This window comes from Rhinolophus sinicus, linkage group LG02, assembly GCF_036562045.2.
Source record: "Rhinolophus sinicus isolate RSC01 linkage group LG02, ASM3656204v1, whole genome shotgun sequence".
In the NCBI taxonomy this organism is placed as follows: Eukaryota; Metazoa; Chordata; class Mammalia; order Chiroptera; family Rhinolophidae; genus Rhinolophus; species Rhinolophus sinicus.
In genome coordinates, this window is record NC_133752.1 from 16,039,855 (window position 1) to 16,060,247 (window position 20,393).

Below are 20,393 nucleotides of genomic sequence, written 5' to 3' on the forward strand. Positions count from 1 at the left end.
CCACTGAATCCAGCAGAAGAACCGCCTGGCTTATCTCAGCCCCCATTCCCGACCCATATAATTGTGTACTTACAAATGGTGGTTGTTTTAAGCCACAAAGTTTTGGGGTGGTTTGGTATACTGCAAAAGTTAACTGACAGGTAGGGTGAGTATTGTCACTTTTTGCCCAGATAGGAAATTCAAGAACGAAGCAATCTGGATGAGGAATTCTATCTTTGACATCATGTGCTTGAAATAACAATGAGACTGTCACGTAGCCAGTTGGCTCAATAGCTCTGGAGTTCAGGAGAGAGACCTTGCCTGGAAATACAAATCTGAAAGACAGTCATGTAACTGATTTCTATGCATGGGTAGATTGCCACAGAGAGCAAGAACAGTGTGAAAGAAGGGGAGAGCTAGGATAGAACCCGAGGAAACGGTTCCCATTTAAGGTCAGGCAAAGCAAGAGAGCTAGTGAGGGAGAGGAGGAAACATGATGAAAGACAGGTGGATGTTACCAGAAAAGTCAAGGAAATTTCCTGACAGAAATGTCTTTTTAAAAAACGGGTCTAATGCGAGGCCCCCCCGCATCTAGGAATGATGAGGTCGTCGCGAGAAGAACTTCAGCCAAGTGGTGAACCATGATTACTCACCTGGGAAGGAGGCCAGTGGTAGGCAAGGGAATTGGGGACAGTGGGCAGTGTCTGCAATTACAGATAAAGACAGTGAGTGAGGCTGATGACCCACACAAGACTTATTGAATGGCACTGAGCTTGGGGACAATAAACTTAGAGTGGCATTCCTTGGCGTGACTGGCTTTTTCCAACAGCAGGCAACAGTTTGCATGCACAAGCAAATAAGGCAGTTGGTTGGACTAACCCAAGACTGGAATTTTGTGGACAGATATAGAAGGGCAAGAGATTAAGGGCTTTGAGGTTTGGGCAAGGGAGTAGTCAACATGATAAATCACTAGCTCTGGGCGGGCTAAAAAAAGAGTGAGGGGAAGGGTACAGTTGATGAACTAGGAAAAAGGGAAAGTATTACAGGGGCCAGAGATTTTGGAAATAAATGGGTGAGGGAGCGAAAAGGCTATGAGGCTACAATCATGTATGGTTACACTGGAGATTAAGGGTCCAGAACATTCCAAAGTATGAGGCCAGGGCGTGGACAATGTGATTGGGCTACCGAAAAACATAGTGAGGGTGAAGTGTTACAACTCTAAAGCTAAAGCCACTGGGTATGTCCCCTCTGCAGGAATGCTAAAGATCACCCTGGTGGTGGCAGTTGGGGTAAAGAGAAGGATGTGAGCCAGATGTCTGAGCCCTCAGGGACAAGGAGAAGTGACAGGCCGGTGATAAGACAACCAGGAAGAAGGGCAGGATGCAGTCAACAGGAATTGCCCTGGGGCTACAGGGACCATACAGTGTTGTGTGATAGTGGAAAGTCATGTTCTGGAAGCAACAAAGACCACAGGCCTTCGGGGTCTAAGGAGTGTGGACAAATAAACAGCCACTGCCCCGCCCACACACACACCAAATGTACCAAACTGCAGTAAAGGCAAGATTTGGAGAAAGGGAGTTTATTGTTAATGGACCGAGAGTCCAAAAGCACTACTGAGAAAGCTGTGAGGAGGTGAACTGAGAAAGAAAGTGGGGCCAGCCGAAGAGAAATGAGAATGGCTTTCATTGGGAACTTAATCATTATTACTTTTGTGTAAGAGTTTTTATTTTCACAAACATCTCTAAGATTTGTCATGTCTGGGTCCAGACCGGACCGACAACAATGATGCATCAGTATATAGTTCACATTCCTCTTCCCTGGGAGTTATCTCAGGAATGACAAGAGATACTGCTTACGGTCCAGATGCACTCCTTGTTTTGAAGTTTAAGTAGTTCTGTGAGAGGAACAAGATTATTCTCTCTGCAGATCTCAACAGAACATAAGCCGGTGGGGATGTGCAGAGATATTATGCCCTGGAAAGAGAGGAAAAATGCTTATCTGATAACCAGAGTTAAACTCTTCATATAAACTATTGGCTTGGGTCACCTGACTCAGGTTTTGTTCCAGCAGACCAATGAATTTGCAAAAAACAAACAGGAAAGAAGGTCATCATTGTAATAAGTATGGCCTCTTGACTGATATGGTCATTAAAAAGGTTTATTTTTAAAGTTTTCAAGTGGACAAAGAAAACACTGTAATACAAGGATTGATTTTATAATAGCCCCCCATTTGGTACCCTGACATATAGTGTAAGTTAGTGCATCTTTTCTGGGAGACATTTAGCACAAAAGTCTTAAAAATGTTTGTGCCCTTTAACGCAGCAGTTCTACTATTCTGCTATCCTAAAGAAACCGTCATCGATATGCACCAGGTTTAGTCATAATTGGCAACAACTTAAATACCCAATGATTAGGAGGATGGTTAAATAAATGGTCCTTTAATCATACAATAGAATGCTACAGAGCCACTAAACGAAATATGAAATATTGTGTGGCAAGTTGGTTATGATTTATTGGGCTAAAATTTATATTATGAAAATAGATGTGATACCAATTTATAAATGAAATACATAGGCCTAGAACAAAGCCTGGAAGGATATGCATTAAAATATTATCTGTGATTATCTGTAGGTGTTTGCATTATGAATATGGTTTTGATTTTCCGTTTTTCTGAACTTTTCTAAGAAACACTTCCAAAACAAAAATGCATCACAAATCTGTAATAAGAAAAATTAATAATATGCTTTTATCAGTTTCCTGATATATGATATTCAAAAACAGTACCCTAGAAAATCAAGTTTAAATATATTTTTTAATTAAGTAGTAAACTATAAAGAATTTCCTATACTGAAAATGCAGAAGAGTTCTTCATCCATATTTCGAGGGGAAAACTCCCTTTTTAGCCCAGGGCCTTTTGGGCTGATGCTTAGAGGACTCTCCTGTGTTCTAACCCCTTTTGAATTAATGGCCAACATCTTTACATCCCAAGAATGAATCAAAGGTTACTTCTTCATTTAAATGATCAATCAAGATTTGAGTTAGCACCTATTTCACGCCCTGCACTGTATTTAATGTCGCGAGTGGTGCAAATGATGCTTAAAAAAACAGACGTTTATAAACCAACTAAGAAAAACAACTGTAGGTATTTACTCTGAATACAATATAGGCATAAAAGAATACCAACTACTAGCATTCAAGCAGTGCTTACTATCTATGAAGACTTCTTAAATACCATACATGCCAAAGAAAAGAAAAGATGAGGCATTTTCCCAAAATGCTCCAGAAAAGAGGGATATTCAAGTATTTTCCAAGGCCCTCATATTACAGAGCATTCTCTAATTACTTTATTTAAACACCTAAGTAATACTTGGGGGCAGACTCATTAGCCTGAGATGACCTCAGTCAATGCTTGTTCTGCATGCATTGAGAAGTCACTGGATAGAATCGGTTATAGAGCAGGCAAACAGATTTAATATAGATTTAGTCATTGTTCCTGGAGTGAGGCCCCGTAATGCAAGTGTTTAATATCACTGTATGCAAGCATTTTAAAAATAACCGCTTAAGTGAGTATAATGTATATGTATTTAACATTGACTTATTTCTGGGTCTGTATTCAATGCTACTATAATACAAAAAATGGTTTCTCTTTTCAGAAGGCAAACTCTCCCTCCACCACAATGATGACGACTAAGCGAGCACTTTACAGTTTATAAACACTCTCCAAAACATCATCATACTTGATTATACTAGTACAGGAAAAGAAAGAATGAATATGGCCAAAATTTGGGGGAAATGAACCAGTATTTAATATGTGTAAAGAAAGAATCAACCCATGGTTTCTTTTTTTTTCGTAAGTTGTCCTTTAAGACCAGTTTAACTGGAGGAAATCATTTTTAAGTTATTTCTAATACAACTGTTACTAGCAGAGTCAAAAAATCAACTAGCAATGGAGTCCTACTTCCTAACATAACAAGCCTTTGATTAACACTGTAAAGATGATTAAATTCCCTTTTACAATTTTGGGGGCTTTTTTCACAAAGCAGTGTAACCCTTTTACTGGGACATCACACAAAGAAAAAAGTAAAGGATTTCATTAGCACTGCTGCGTGGGCCTCAGAGTGTGTCCTCAACTTCTGATGCTATTTCACTCTCTAGTTTGGGTGACTAATTTTAATCCAGAAAAAGTTTAGTAATCTATTGAAGTGTAATAAAATCCAAAATAAAACTTTGATTTACTAATTACACTGTTCTCTTGACATTGTCAACAGAGATTTTAAATGATGCAAGGTTCTTAACTTTCAACTAAGTTTGAAAGATTTGCTTGTTTGTAACAGACAAACAGCACAGTGGAAAGCAAATCTATCAAAATCACTAACTCACATTACCCTAACTCTGCTAGCTCCTTCCCTTGGCTACGTAAGAGAAAGGGAGGGGACTGCTGGTGGGAAAATCAATAACACCAAGAGACAATGGTAGATTCAGCCTTCGAAGTCCCCACTTGTAAATTTCCCAAGTTGAAACAATGAGTAGGGCAGACACTGCCCCCTCACCTGTTCTACTCTATATATGCATTCTTTATTTCTCTTTCTTAGCACTTCATACAGTTTAAAGGAGATAGATGATTAAATAGATAGATAGATGATAGATAGATAGATAGATAGATAGATAGATAGATAGATAGATGATAAATAGGTTGATATACATATATATAGTTATATATAAATACACACACACATACACACACACACACAAGGATTCATATACAGTAGTCCCCCTTTATCTGTGGTTTCTCTTTCCGTGGTTTCAGTTACCTGCAATCAACCATGGTCTGAAAGTATTAAATAGAAAATTCTAGAAATAAACAATCCTTTAAGCTTTAACAATTTATTTAACAATGTACTTAACAATTCATTTGTCAATGAATTTAACAATTCATTATAAGTTTTAAATTGTGTGTTGTTCTGAGTAGCGTGGTAAAATCTTACGCCACTGAGTGGGGACATGCATCACCCCTGGTCCAGCATGTCCACGCTGTACATGCCACCCTGTTAGTCACTCAGTAGCCATCTTGGTTATCAATCAGTTATTAGATACCGTGAGAAAGATCACACTCACATAACTTTTGATACACTATGCTGTTATAATTGTTCTACTTCATTGTTGTTAATCTCTCACTTGCCTAATTTATAAATTAAACTTTATCATAGGTTTGTACATATAGAAAAACACATAGTACACAGAGGATTTGGTACTATCCATGGTTTCAGGCATCCACTCAGGGTCTTGAAATGGATCCCCAGCAGATAAGGGGTGGGGGGCTACTCTATACATCATGTGCATGGTTGTGTGTGTGTGTGTGTGTGTGTGTGTGTGTGTGTGTGTATTTATCATGTGATTTATGTCTCTCCTACTAAATTAAAGCTCCTTGAGCGCAGGAACAAGCACATTGTAGGTGCTCAATAAATCTTGTTAAATGAAAAACATCAACAACAAAAAAGGACACTTGACGATTAGTCCTTAACAAATTCCTATGCTTTTCTCCCACCTGAATGCCCCCTCTGCCCCACTGCCACCCTCATTCTCACCTACCCAAATCCTCCCCCATTTTCAAAGTCCAAATCAAACGCCACTACCTTCGTAAAACCCTGTCATTCTTCCAGCCAGAAGGAAACTCCCCTTCATCCAAATAACCACAGCACTGTTATCCGCTCCTTTCTTGAAGCTCTAACCATTCTCTAACCTTCTCCACACAGAGGTGAGGCTCTGCTTGAAACTCACACCCATGTTAAAGGCAGCATATTTTATTCTTCTTTGATTCTCCTCTGTCATCCCATCAACTCATCCACCTGAAGGCAGACTAGCATGGTGTTTAAAACACGAGCTTAGACACCAGACATGACGGGTACAAATCCTGGCTGTACCACTTCCTGGTTGTGTGATCTTGGTTAAGTCCCTTCACTTCCTTATACCTCAGCTTCCCCATGAGTCATAGGTAATATGTGATACTCATAATAGGGATAATTTGATGAATAAATGAATTAATCCATGTAAAGCACTTTAAAAGTTTTCTAGAATGTTACAGTAACTGTTCAATACATGGATTCTGTTATTGACTCAATATAATTTATTGAGACTCTACTACGTGCCAGGCGCTCTGCTATGCTGCCATATCAGTAGGTACTCTATACACACTTGAGGACAGACTAATAAGCACTAGCATTGACTTGGCCATTTATTAATCAATAACATGGTCTTCCCAGGTCCAAGATCTCATTTAATCCTTACAACCTTCCATCATTCCTACTTTTATGCAAGAGCGCATGGAGTCCCTTCTGCTCTGAACTGTGCGCGCACACACACACACACATTTGATGGGTGAGAGTCTCTGTAGTGTTCACCTCACAAGCCCTCCAACTTCTAGAGATTTTTTTCTGTTCCCGCCTGCACTTCCCTCAACTTCACACGAAGCATCTTTTTTAGCATCTGTTCAGCCTGACTCCTGTCATTAGATACATTCTTGTGTGTTTATAATGCACCACTGATTTGTTTCAGACTAAATCGTGGAATCTAAAAATAAAGTGATGTTGAACATATTTCTTTGCATATTAACTTTAAAGAAAAAGATTAATCTCTTAGAAATAATCAAAAATGAATAACCCACTCAGCATGTAAGTTACCAAAAAAAAAAAGTAAAAATTTAAAAACCTCAGATTCCCATTTTTTCCTCCTTTATCTTTTCTGTATTTATTAATTTAAGTATATACTTCATAATTTTTCATTTAAAAAATTAAAATGTCTAGTGAGCCTATGGTAAACCAATGTTCTTCCCTGGGGATGCTTAAATGAAGGCCGGATTCATTTATTCTCCAAGTCAAATGCCCGTTTTCAAAAATGACATTGCAGAATTGTCCTCATCAGCCTAAGAGATGGAACAAAGAACAATACAAGTAAGACATACAGTGTTATGAATGTTGTGTTCTGAATTTCAGCCATTTATCCCACATATCTGTTTGTCTGTCTCCTACAGGCGAGACACTGAGTGGGTCCAGAACCTTGGAAGGCATGGTTCCTTCCTGCAAGGAGCTTGCGAAGACTGCTGGAGGTGAGCGTCACACAGAAATGACACCACCAGATAGAAAGGGTTTATAGGGAGGATACTGATGGCAGTGGCAAAGAGAAATTAATTCTTGCTGAAGTAAAAATCTGACTTGTCTATTTGAAAAATCATTTAAAATGTTTCCCCCTTCAACATCTCTTCACACCCATTGTGACTATTTGCTTCTTTTCCTTCTTTGGAACCTAAAAACACTCTCAGTCATCAGCCTTGGGTGTTTATCTTAAGCCACCAACTAGTCTTGGTGACATTATTTTATTCAATTCAGTGTTTTCCTATTACTCAGGAATAGTTCCATACGCAAATAAATATACATTCTGGTTGCAACGCTAAATAATGAAGCAAACAGCAGTTTATAAAATGCAGTCATTCCATGCCACATTTCGTTCTGGAAGAGGAAAGGGCTACAGTCGACTGTGAACAATTACCAAATCGTCAATGGAATTCAATAAATGTTGTTTAAAAAAACTAATTATTTGTTACAATAACCAGCTACTACTGCCACTTTATATTTGGAGGTTTGTAAACTACTTCCATTTGAAATGTAATTGATTCCATTTTTATCATTTGTTCAAGTTTATGTGGTTGTTCTCATTCTAAGAGATGATAACATCTATTTTCAGCAAATTATACATTATAATTCCTCATTCAAAAGCTGTAACAGAAAACAAAATGCTAATTTATGCTGTAAACGAAACTACAGAATCATAATCATTCATTGTTAACATTAGGGACTAAACTGCTACTGGAAATAATAAAATTGGAGCAAAATGTGGCAGGGCTTTTTGGTTTCGAGTTTTTCTTTTGCGTCTTTTTTTGCTTGTTTTGTTTTGTTGTTACACAACTAACACACTTTCGAGTCCTCTTTCAGGCAAGAGATTACAAGAATGTTCTGTCTTCTCCCAGATATAAACCAGACATTCACTTTGCCCCTCAGCTATGATCTGCAGTTTTTGTATTTCAAATCTACAGGAAGATGTGCTCACAAAGCAATTGGGAGGCCCCGCTAAAGAGGGGGAGCATATTAGAACGGCACACCTCATCTTCCACATTTCATTAAGGCTGCACACCTACATTTCCCTTCACATCAGCGATCACCCTTCCCCCACTCTCCCACCGGAGCCTCTCCTCTGCTGCACTTTCTTGTCAAGGTGAGCCTTTCCCCATGGCTAGCTTCCCTTCCGTGTTAGGGAATACATGTAGTAAACAAACAAACAGAAATCTACTAACTTGAATAAATCAGGTCACTTCTTATTAGCAAAAAAAAAAAAAAAAAAAAAAAATGTGGGAAGGTGGGATCTAGTACCATATTCCACACAGTGTGCTTTCCTTAAATAACTATAACATCACATTTTCTCCTTTTCTTCTCCATTTTTTTTTTTGAACATGTAATCCAAAAGAAAGAAATATTTAAATATAATTGTTACATCAAAAGTGCGAATTCTTTGAAGGGACCAAAAAGTCACACTGCCTTCTGGAGTAAATCACTTTTCTGCTGCCCTTTTATTTAATGCCGTCTGCTGTCCACGTTTGCCTCTTCACTGGCAAAGTGTGATCATTGATTTCCTATGGTCTCTCTGGAAGGTAGTTCTGCTTCCTTGATGATGACTACAAAGGGTAGGTGACCCCATTCTCATTCCAATGCAAAGCCTGCACTGTTACCTTTCCGCTAGGGCCACAGGAATGTGAAACCAGCGAGAAAGTCTTTGCCCTCCTCTTAGAGACTGTCTTGCTGTAACTACTGACATTTAATGTTTTCCCTCCCCTTCTCACCAACTGCATTTTGGAAGATCACAATATGAGGGATGAACTACTAAAAGATATTAGATCATGATGGACATAAATGTTAGGTGCATGATTCGGTACAGAAGACACCTGCTACGACATGGCCATGATGAAAAAGGTAAATGTTGGACTAAATTGCAAACATAAATGTATACAGTGCAAGCCCAAAATAATATGGGTTTGCTTATAAAATGAAAGTGAGTTTATATATATATATATATATATATATATATATATATATATTTATATTTATATATATATTTATATATATATATTTATATATATATATACACACATATATATATGAATACATACACATATATAGTTTTGATGCATCTGAATGACTATTTATAACATTATTCTATTCATGTATCTTAAGTTTGTGTTTCTTCTGTAGAATGTTATTTTACTGATACGTACATTTGCAATGAGCCCTCCACTAAATCACAATTATTTGATATTGGGAGCGGGTAATCTGAAGACCCTGCTTATCTTTCAAACTGCATCAACCATTTAAACAAACAAACAAAAAATGGTAAATTACAACATTTAGTCCATCAGCAAGGGCAAAAATCAAGCATTAGGTAGTTATAATTGATTTCACCAAAACAGCAGACTTCACCTCATTCACCAAAGAGAACTGTATCTGGTTACATAAACAACCAGGAAAAAAAATGGACATACTTGGGCAAAGGAGGTCTTCTCTATTTCATGAAGCTGGCAAATGAATGACACCAACATAAACTTGCTAGAAACGTACGTGTAGCCACATGATGTCTTTATGTTGTACTGGAAAGTAGAGTGTAGACAGTAAGAGTAAGCCGGCATTCTGGGCTCTGTAACTAGACTGCCTGGAGGATATGCCAGTCCTGCCTCTGACTAGTGCTGAGATCTTAGGAGAGGTCCTTAACGGTGCCTTATTTTCCTCATCTATGAAATGGGAATAATAATAAAAGTACCTACCTCATATGTTGTCATGGAGATTAAATGAGTCAAAGATATGTAAAGTGTTTCAAACAGCATTAATAAATGGTAGCTGCTGTCATTGCTCTTTGGTTCCCAAGCGTTAGGTTCACAGAATTTTATAAAGAAAAGCAAACAGTATTTTTAAACCAGTGCTTTAAGGAAGCTAGCCTTACTGGGAGACCTCCAACAAATCCAAGTTATTACAAGTCTCTTGTATTTTTCTCTCTACCTAGGAGTAATCCAACGTTGGGGAAACTGGGGTTAGGTGAGCTTGATACATAGGGTGCAGAGGGTGCCTAAAAATGTATACACATTTTAAGAAAGGAAAAATCTGTATTAAAATTACACTGATGGTAACCACTTTGAGCACCTCTTGTAATTGCAGAAGTCAAATGTGACTTGTATTCATCTTTTGTTATTGGTATATATTGAGTTTTACAATTTTAATACAGTTTTTTTCCTTTCTTAAAATGTGTATACATTTTTTGGCACCCTCCGTATAGGTGGATTTGTAAAATTTATTTTAAGGCAAATATATAGAAATACATCTAAAACCTATTTTGCAGTTCATAATACATTTTCAGGAAAATAAAAATGTTTACAATGTATAGAAGCCCAGTTTATATTTTTTGAGATATTAGCTTTCTAACAACTTTGTAAATGAAATGGAGGACATTCCCAAGTCTTGGCTCATCTCCATGGATCCAAACATTGTTACCACTTTAAGAATTATGAAAATACCCAGAAAAGAGGAAAAAATATTAAATTCCTTATAGTTCTTAGACTGGAGGGAAGAAGTGTGTTCCTCAGTGGGTTGCTTTCTGCTTTGGCTATCTATATTCATATAAGTAGTACCGAGACACAAAAACAAAAAAACAAAACAAAAAAAAAACAGCAGTCAGCAGAAGCTTTCAACAACTTACCCACATCCATTAATGATTCTGCACTGAAACTTCTATCCTGCTTGAAAAGATAGAGTGAGTACAAAGAACAGGTACCAGCTAACAAAAGTCCAGGGTTGAATTCAAAATAGACACTGCTTACTCTAAGAAGATAGTGTATCTCCTTACAAGGATGCCATTTTATAGTTGTTGTCTGGAAATTTTGATGGCGTGGCAGGGGTTTGGGGGGAGAAAGAAAAGTGAAAAAGCATAGTTGAGTCTGTTGGTAACCTCTTCACAAACTCAGGTTCAGCTACCCAATAACCAAAGAACTGGTCAATCGGGTGAATAGTCAGATGTCTGGCCTCACGGACACCCAAGCAGTCAGCTAATTGGCTCCATTTTTCACTTTCAATTGATTGATTCAATATCATACAGACCTGGCCTGCTTCGATTTGGGCTTACATAGTGACAAGTAATAAGGTGACCTAGGCCCAAATTGCAAGCAATAATGACCCCTCTGCGGTCAGTTTCACGATGAAGACAGAAAGCTTAAACAACTACCGGAGGGACTGGTGGGTTGAAAAGCACAGCATAGAAAGATAAAGCTGGGGTTTGGAAGCTTGCACTACTGCCATCCCTAGGCGTGAAACTGTAAATTAAAGAATGGTCTGTTGTCTGCTGCACTGAGCCAAATCAGAGACATTTCACATACACACTTTAATTGGGGTTTTCATTCTAATTGAAGAAATAAATTCCACCTAAGCAGATGCTTCCCCCCCAACTCTCACTATGGTATGTTTTGCACATTGGCAAGTGGGTGCAAAATATCTGCAACATGGTCTACTCAGATATAAGATGGAATTTCCCAGCTTTTAAATGGTAACAGATGTAGTTTCAGCTCTAATACACATTGGGCTCTCTCCCAAAAAATCACCCCAACCCCCCTCCACCACCAGCTTTAATAACAAAACGTCACAGAAGAACTAAAAATCTTCCAGTCAACAATGATTCATGATTGGGCTTTTGGTTTTGTTTTTGTTTTGTGTTAGTAATGAATAAATAAATGCCCAGTTCCCAAATGTCCTGGTCTCTCTATAAAGAACCCCTACCTTCATTATTTTTTTCACTTGCTTGTTTATAACCAGAGGTGTCATGATCAGGTTTCTTGTGAAAATGAAAGTAATCAAAAATGCCTTGTGATTCCAGGAAAAGAGCTTCTTAGGGAGACATGCCTGCCTGCTATTGATGTTGTAAAAAGGCTCCTTTTACATGGTATTAGATGTTGAGAGCACATCATATTGATCTAGAAATAAAAAGCTTGATTTTTTTTTTTTTTTTTTAGTCCGGGCAATCCTTACCTTCATAAGCACTTTATACACTAGGAAGAGGGTTTTATTTTTAATTGAGGTAGAGTAAACAAATGATATTTGAAGAGCATTGCTATTTTTAGGGAACACAGAATTTGTAAGCTTTTTGGCAGCAATTCAAGGAAAAATCATGAATAAGTCTCACTCTTTCAAATTTGGCGCAGACCTCGCTCTAACAGCCCTGCCCAGAGTCCAAGATGAGAGTTAAAGTGTTGTCTTTGTTTTATTTTTATTTTTTTCCTCTCCGTAGAAACAGGAGTACGTTCCTCAGCCATTTCAGCTCAAACGCTGAAAATGCAAACTGGGGATGAGTAAGAACCTAGGTCCTTATGCACATACATTCTTCATCCCTGAAAATGGTGATGTGGCTGCGTAGTAAACCGCAAATCCTGGAGAAACGCACAGCCCGGCCGCATTTACCCCCAGACATTAAAGCTTCAGTAGGGCTTGAAGGCACCTTCCTCTAACGACGTACATCGCTCATTTGTTTCTGTACTTTATCTTAAAGTTCATACCGCACCACTGGAAGAAGAAATCAATATTTCAAATGATCTCCCTTCCCCCCCCCACATAATTCCACTGCACTAAGTGTAGCACGCCACCCAATACCAGCCCGAAAGCTAATCGTCCTCCACAGAGCAGCGCCAGCTGCTTTATCAAAAATTCTTTCCGATTTTCTTAGCAACATGAGTCTCCCTTTCTAGAAGCAAGATCTTGCCTTTTGGGAAAATGCTTTTCCAAACCAAGTTTAACTAACTTTACCCGAAGGAACCGATAGTTTTCTTTCTAAACCGCCGCCTCCACCCCCTCCTCTGGTTTTCTCCTTCCTTTACTCCAACCTAGCCCCACACCCCTCCTTCTCGCCCACCTCCTTTGGTTTCCAAGGAGTTTGCACGTGATTGCCAGTCTTGCAAAATCCGGCCGCAGCCCTTCGCTTTTAAATGCTCTAAATGACTTGTTTCCTATCTCATCAAAGATGTTGCCAACCCTCCCATCGCTGGAAAGCTGTATCACTGCGCGCTCCCTCACACCCGAGTCTCCTTTCTGTCTTCCCTCCGAGGAAAACAAAGTGCCCGAGTTGCACGGCCCCGAGGTGCAGGTCGAAGGTACGCCCTGGGAAACTTATCCTAACGCATCTGACTCCAGGACTGGGGGGCTCGGGGCTGCCGAGGAATCCTGAATCCCGGCTGGGCTTTGTGCCGGGTGCGTGGGGTCAATCAAGCCTTTTCTGCGGGTCTCGGTCTTTAAAGGCAAGCTGGAGTCGGTGTCTGACTCATCGACAATCACATACACACACACACACACACACACACACACACACACACACACGTGCGCGGACGAGCACACAACACACACACACACACACACACACACACACACACACACACACACACACACACACAGGTGTGCGGACGCTCCTGGAGAGCTGGAGTTTGCTGAACCGGAGGGGTCATTGGCTCTCGGCAATCCTGAGCCAGCGCGCGGAGGCGTGGAGAGCACCCGGGCCCCGCCAGACAAGGCAAGGTGGCCTGGAGCAAGCTCCCAGTACCGGCCACGGGCAGCCGGACCATCCCCTGAGCCCCCCAACTCCAGCGGCAGCACGACCACCGCGGCAGTTCCTGCAAGTTTCTACTAACAGCCGGGCCTCCCCTTTCCTGGCTGTCTCTCCTGGAACCCCCATTTCACGTGCCTGGGCCGCCCTCCCAACCCCACCCGGAGTTCTGCACCCCCAGAGTCGCCGGCACGTTTTCCCGGAGCAGCCCAGACGCCCCCACCCGTGGCGGCGGCCCGGCGGTCTGGCCGGAGCTCGCCGCCGTCTCCCGCTGCTCCAGCCACGGCGACAGAAGCCTCTCCAAGGCTCTCTTATGTATTATTCACTGGGAGGGCCACAGCGCTTTATGGAGAGCTCACGCCAGAGATGCCAGATCTTCGCCCGGCAACTACTAGTTTGGCGATTTCCGTTTTTTTGGAAACTGGGGGTGATGCGGCGACAGCGGAGCACATTTTTCGGTTGTTTCGCTCTGGAGGTTGGTTTTTTTGCCGGGAGCTCACAGGAGCGCGTTGCGCCCCGGGCCCGGGAGGGAGCGCGCCAGAGCTGGCGAGTGTGGCGGGCAGCCCCGCAAGCGGCGAGGCTGGCAGGAGGGCCAGGGAGAAGAGACACTGTGGCAGCAGGGCGAGCCGGGCCAAATGGAGCTCTTTTCCTAGTCCCCCGCCGCCGGCCCGCACCGTCCCCCCCACACACACCCGGCGCGCGTCGTGGGCCTGGGAATCCCCGGTGCCCCGGACAGCCCACTGAGTTGCTGTGCCTTTCACCATTGCTTCTGCACCTCGCCTCTAGCCCCAACTTTCCCCAGTCTGGACACACACACACACACACACACACACACACACACACACACACCTCCTCCCTCGACTCCAGCTCCACTTCGCCGTGTAGTTTGGGGATGATAGATGCCTGTAGACTTTCACCAACCAAGCGGTGGGGGCAGCAGACTACAACAGTTATTTAATTAAAAGGCATTTTCCTCTCTCGCTCTGGCTCCCAGAATAGCTTTTGCACCCCTAGACCCTGAGCACACGCCTGCCTCGCCAGGTTGTCAGTGGCCCGCTAACACCCATCTGCTTCCACGCCCCCCCCCTCCGGCGTCTACCCCCAGCTCCCCCTCCCTCACACCAAGAAGCACACCTAGAGGCCGGCGGTGAGGAGCGTCGAGGGCACGATGCAGCCAGACTGCATTGCACAGTCATCAAAGTTAAGTGTGTTTGTGGGGTGCTTGTGCGCGCTGGGGGAGGCGTGGGGTCATGGGCACCGGAGCATCCACTCTGCCCTCCCCCCTCCACGGGGTCAGGGGACGCCTCCACTTAAGATTGCAGCCATTTTAGGGAAAGAGGTGGCTCGGGGCCCCAGGGGGAGTGGAGGAGGAAGAGCACGTCGCGGGGGACTCGCAGCTCCGCAGCCTCTCCGCGCAACTGGAGGGCCGGCAGGCGCCGGACGCACAGGGGCGCGGCGCCCGCGGCGACTTGGAGAAGGTTGCGCTCGAGTTCCCAGGTTTTGCCGGGAGTTGTTCGGGGTAACGTGCGGGCTCCAGCCTCTTTCCGGGTTCCCGCTGGGCTGGGAGGTGTGTGGTGGGGGAGGTGTGGATGGCAGATTGGGCACGGGAGGGACGCGACAGACCCTGGAGACTGGAGAGCTAGTGCTGGGGGAAGGGGGCACCTCCTCTCGCCGGTTGGCACTGACCCAGACAGTGCGACCCACTTGGCCCCCCAGCCTCCCCACCCCCTCCCGAACCTTTGCCTCCCCGCCGAGTGCCAAGTGAGCGCGCGGCGGGGGGCACGGGGCGCGACGCCGCCCGGCACTGAGCCACCCCTTACCTGGTTGGAAGGGGTTTCCCAGGAGGAGCCGTAGTTGTAAAAGAAGGAAGAGAAGAAGGTATCTTCCGACAGCCCGCAGCCCGCCATGCTCTGGATGCAAATAAAATGAGGAAAGGGGGGAAAAAGGCACACACAAAAAAGCAACCAAAATTTTTCAAAATCAAATTAAACCAATAAGCGAAAAAGAAATTCTCTTGAAAATAAAGAAAAGGAGGGGGAAGGGAACGGAAACTCTCGGTGATGCTCCCTCTCCGGCTGAGAAAGGATGCTCGGGCTGCCGCCGCTGCCGCTGCCGCCTTCTCAAGACGGTACCTAGAGAGGTTCGTCCTGACTTGGGCAGCCGCCGCCGCCGCCGCCTGTGCCGGCTGCGTGTGTGCGCGCGCGTGTGTGTGTGTGCGTGTGCGTGTGTGTGGTGTGTGCGCGCAGAGCGAGAGACCGCAGGGGAAGCGAGAGGGCGAGAGAATGAGCAAACCGGGATGGAGGGCGCAGAGGCAGAGCGGACGGGCGTGTGCGCGCGGGGGTGCGTGCGTGTGCGTGTGTATGTGTATGTGTGTGTGTGTGTGTGCGCGCGTGTGGCTGGGTGTGCGTCTGTTTGGGGAGCTCACCGGAGAGCCAGGGCCGTCACGTGGGCGCGCTGACTCCGCCGGCTGCCGGGGACAGCCTGTACTACAGCCCCGGCCACTAAATCAGCCCGCACCGCCAGACCTTCGCAGCCCCCTTGGCTGCAGGCCGCCCTCCCCGCCAGGCTTTGCGCGCTCAGGACTGCAGGGGGCGTGGGTGCGGCAGTGGGCAGGTGGGCAGGTGGGGAGGGGGTCGCCCTAAGCCCCTGCAAGGGAAAAGATGCCCGCGGAGACGCACCGGTCCTGCGTTACGCCACGCACCCTCCTGACAAGCCTTCCTTCCACCCTCTTTGAAGATTTTTTTTCCTAATTCCTAAAATTGCTTTCCCGAGCAGAGGCCCCGCTTCCAGCCACGGAGATGATTTTCACACAGTTGCTACGTTTCGATCTTCTTTTTCTCCCGGTGCCCCTGGTCCCGCGCGCGCGGGCGCGCGCGTGCATCCACGCAGGCACATCACACCCGTGGCCGCCGCCTCCCATCCCAAATCCAAACCCACTTCCTTTTGCCAGTTGCTGTAGTTAAGCTAAGTCAATGCTACATCAAACTAGGCTAGGCTGAGCGAACTGGAAAGTGGATTTAGGGGACAATACTGCCCCAGCAGGAAGAAAGGCTCTAGTTTGGCATTCTGTTGATTTAACAGTTACAAATGCAAACGGATTTTGTAGTTTCTGTACTAAAACTCAGGCCCTTGAGTCACAATTCTTTAAGTGAAGCTATTCTATTAAGTCTATTGTATGTTATACAATGTAAACAGATATAATTACACACACACACACACACGATGGTATTTTAGGACCAAACCTCTCAGTCTTAATAAATGAGTAGCTGAAAGTTTGTTTTTCTGCAAAAACCCATCCCTTAACTGCTCCCCCCAACTCTTTATACGGATATTTATAGTTAGCAAAATTCAAAGAAAAACTGGCATGTCTGTATAAGATGCTCTTACAAGTATTTAAATACTCGCAAAAAAACACACAAAACCTTGAAACAACCTGTTATAGGCAATTTATATTGTTTTCTTTCTGTATCCTTTTTCCAAATGCTGTTCCTTTTTATTCAAACCAATTGTGTTTTTCCAAGAGTTCACACTTCCTCTTGTAAATTCCCCACTTGAGGTCGAAATCCTCTGTGAAATAAACATTTCCACAGCAACCCAGTGATGTCACAAACATCGGCTCATGATTTCAGAGGGGAAATAAAACAGGAGAAAAGGATCCCTCTAGACAGACAGCTTCTGTTTTCTCGCAAGTAGCATCGCTTCTAGTAGAGATTCAGAAAACCTTAGATTTCTGGCTAAATACCTGTTTTCTTTTTCTGAGATTGACTTATTTTTCCAAGATACATCAAATGATCTTTTTTTTTAAAAAAAAAAATAAGTCTCCATCTTTTTTGGGTTTGTGAAGAATGGTGTTTCAAAACAGTGGTCCCTAACTATACTAGCCACTGCAGATTTTAATAAAGGAAAAAAGGATTTTTTTTTCCTGAAAATGATATCAGAAAGAACATTGAGAGATGAAATTCAACGTTACTAACTTCAGACCCAAATAATGCTGACTGACCTGGCTTCAAAAAATACAATAGTTTTTAAGAAGTATCAGACTCACAGAAATTCTATTCGGTTTTTGAAGTTAGTGCTGATCTCACCAATACTGTATAGAGGGGCTTCTCCTCCATGGTTCCTTCTATTGTTTCCTGTGTCTCCAGGCTGGGAGGAAAAGGGACACATTCTTCATGCTGTCCCCCATTTTAATCCCCCTGCAGTCCCTCTCCTATAAATATTAAATGTCAAGGGACTCAAAAATATAAAATTAGGCCCAACACCTGGGGTTTCTTAGGCTTCCTGTCTAAATAAAGTACTTTATATAATATTTATACAGAGCACTATACTAATTTAGTTTGTAAAGTGCTTGTCATATATATTTTAGGTCAAGTTAACATTCTGTTCCTGTAGCCACCTGGTTTCAGCTCAGGTCCCACTTCTACTCCCCTTCCTGTTTGTTGAATGAATGGATTTATTTCTCCCCACGATCCGGGAAGAATCAGGACTCTTTATCCTTATTTCATAAATGTGAACCTTGAACCGGGAAACAGGTTCAGGGATGCTAAATAATCTGCCCCAGCTCCCCAGCTACAAAGTAGAAGGAATTGAACCCAAACCTGTGAGCCACCCACCTCTCTCCTCCAGATCTAACTGCGCCTATCACTGCACTGCTCTTAGCTGACCATTTCACATCCCCCCAAGAACAGAGCCAGGGGTTCTACTCTCTTAACTGCCCAAATTGGTGATAAGTGTACCTTTGTGAGATGTGTTCATTTAAACATTGATAGCATGTTTACTAGCTCATCTTTTCTTCAAGAGGACCCTGTGAGGAAGGTATTACATGTGTGTTCTATAGATGAGGAACCTGCGGTTTAGGGAGAGACCCTCGCCCAACTCCGCATCCTACCCACAGCTAGCAAGTGGCAGAGCTGGGTATTGAACCAAAGACTTCTGGCTTTGACTTCTCTTTCCCCGAAAGTTAGTCTGTCCTATCTCCAAACACCTGTATCCACTTAGCAGGTCCAGGGCCCACACAGACATCCAGTGAGGGAGAGGCAGGAACAGGTGGAAAGAATCTCCTCTGAGCAACAAACAGGGGAACATTTGTATCAGTGACATCTGGCCTCCAGCCACAAATCTTTAGCTCCTCTCAAATCTCCAGTTCTCTCTTTTTCAAACAGGGAAGGCCCAAAGAGAGCCACCTGGATAACTTCTGATAAAATGCCTCCCTCTTTGCCCAGATTGCCCCTCTCCCAGGCAGCCCTTCCATGCTGAAAGAATTCTTCCCTGGTAGCTTTGCTCACCTGGCATCAGCGCAGTAACACAGAGGTTTATTTGCTCGTTCTCAACAACATAAAAACAAGCCACACCCCTCTCCACCCCCATGGGGGCTCAGAACAGATGGACACAACCCCTTGGGAAACAGGGAGCCACAAGCTCATTGAGAAAAGATCACGCCAGCCACCTTGCCAGCTCCTTGCTGTACAGTATTCAGAAGTCTGAAGATGGAAACACAAAACAGACAGCTTTTGATTTCCAAATCCACTGAGGTTGGTTTGCTCAAGGCAAACCAAACTTTCTTCTGCGTGCTTTCCCCTGTCATAGTGCCAAGTCACGATTTGTCACACTCGAAAATGTGTGATTTGTTGAATTGAATCATTCCATTAATGAGAAAATCCATCTTTATTCAGAAACACTTTCCCCCCAAGAAATAAGTTTTGCATTAATTTCATATTGGAAATTGGTTGATAGTCCAGATGATACTGGGGTGTTTTCCTTGTTTATAAATGACGTGCATTAACACACTCAGACCACTAGGGTATCATTTAGTGAATGGCTGCTCTGCTCTGCAGATGCGAGAGGCCAAATTGCTGTGGATGTGGGTAAAAAATGATCGTTTTGGCAAACACTGCAGATGGGAAGCAGATGTAATGTACAGAGGAAGTTTGATTTCATTCAGTCTCCTTCCTTTATTAAAATAAAGTCTGCTAATTTGTCTTATTTAAAAAAGCCCTCTGAATACAAACTCATGGTTAATCCCAGGCAAAGTGAAAACCAGTTTCATTCCTGCCTTCAAGGAGTTTACAGTCTTCAGCCCATGTTGTTTGGTCTACCAGTTTTTATAGCTGCCGATTTTTCTAGGTAATTGTTTAAAATTTTACATCCTCTCATCAAAATTATAATTACCCTGGGGAAGGATTAAAGTTAAGAAGTAGTGAGACGAGCAAAAGTCGAGAGGGGAGAGGAATGGTGTAACACACAAGGAAGATACCTTGTGAAACAAGGGCATGAAAAAGGAGGCAGCAGTTAATGCAAAAAGAAGCTAAGGCAGAAAATGGATCTCAAAATAACTATGACAATAATAAAAACAAACATTTATTGAATGCTTATAATAAACCAGGCATGATATTAGGCACAGTCTACTTTGGGCTTCCCTGATATAAGGACTGGAGTGCAAGTTATTTATTTGGGAGATCTTAGAACACAGGTAAGGAAGTAGGGGGAGTGATATAAAGAAGTGAAGGAAGCATGAAAAGGTACAACTGTGGGCAGCCAGAGCTGAGTCCTACTTGGGAACCACTGGGAGGAAGTAGAGAACACACATTTCAGAGAGTGTGTCCATTTGAGGGGCAAGGGGGCTGGGCTACTGATCCTCTAACTCCTTAGCTGAAGGTTGCCCCCACGTGTTAATGCCTCACGTGTAATGTGCAACTGGTGGCAAGCATGAACAAAGCGGGGTCTGACAGCCAGAGAAAGTCCTCAGGC

The 20,393-nt window shown here is 43.2% G+C and overlaps 1 protein-coding gene across 3 annotated transcripts in view; it reads right to left on the reverse strand.

The window, feature by feature from the left end:
- Positions 1-15,968, reverse strand: part of PPARGC1A (PPARG coactivator 1 alpha) — a 627,593-nt gene extending 611,625 nt beyond the window's left edge. For 2 of the 3 annotated variants that reach the window (XM_074321847.1, XM_019743879.2), the window contains exon 1: positions 15,467-15,966. In XM_074321847.1, coding sequence (XP_074177948.1) covers positions 15,467-15,553 — 87 coding nt within the window. In that variant the 5' untranslated portion in view covers positions 15,554-15,966. Of the gene's footprint in view, positions 1-15,466 lie in introns of all 3 variants that reach the window. The other variant, XM_074321853.1, reaches the window with a different exon arrangement.
- Positions 15,969-20,393: the final 4,425 nt, after the last annotated feature.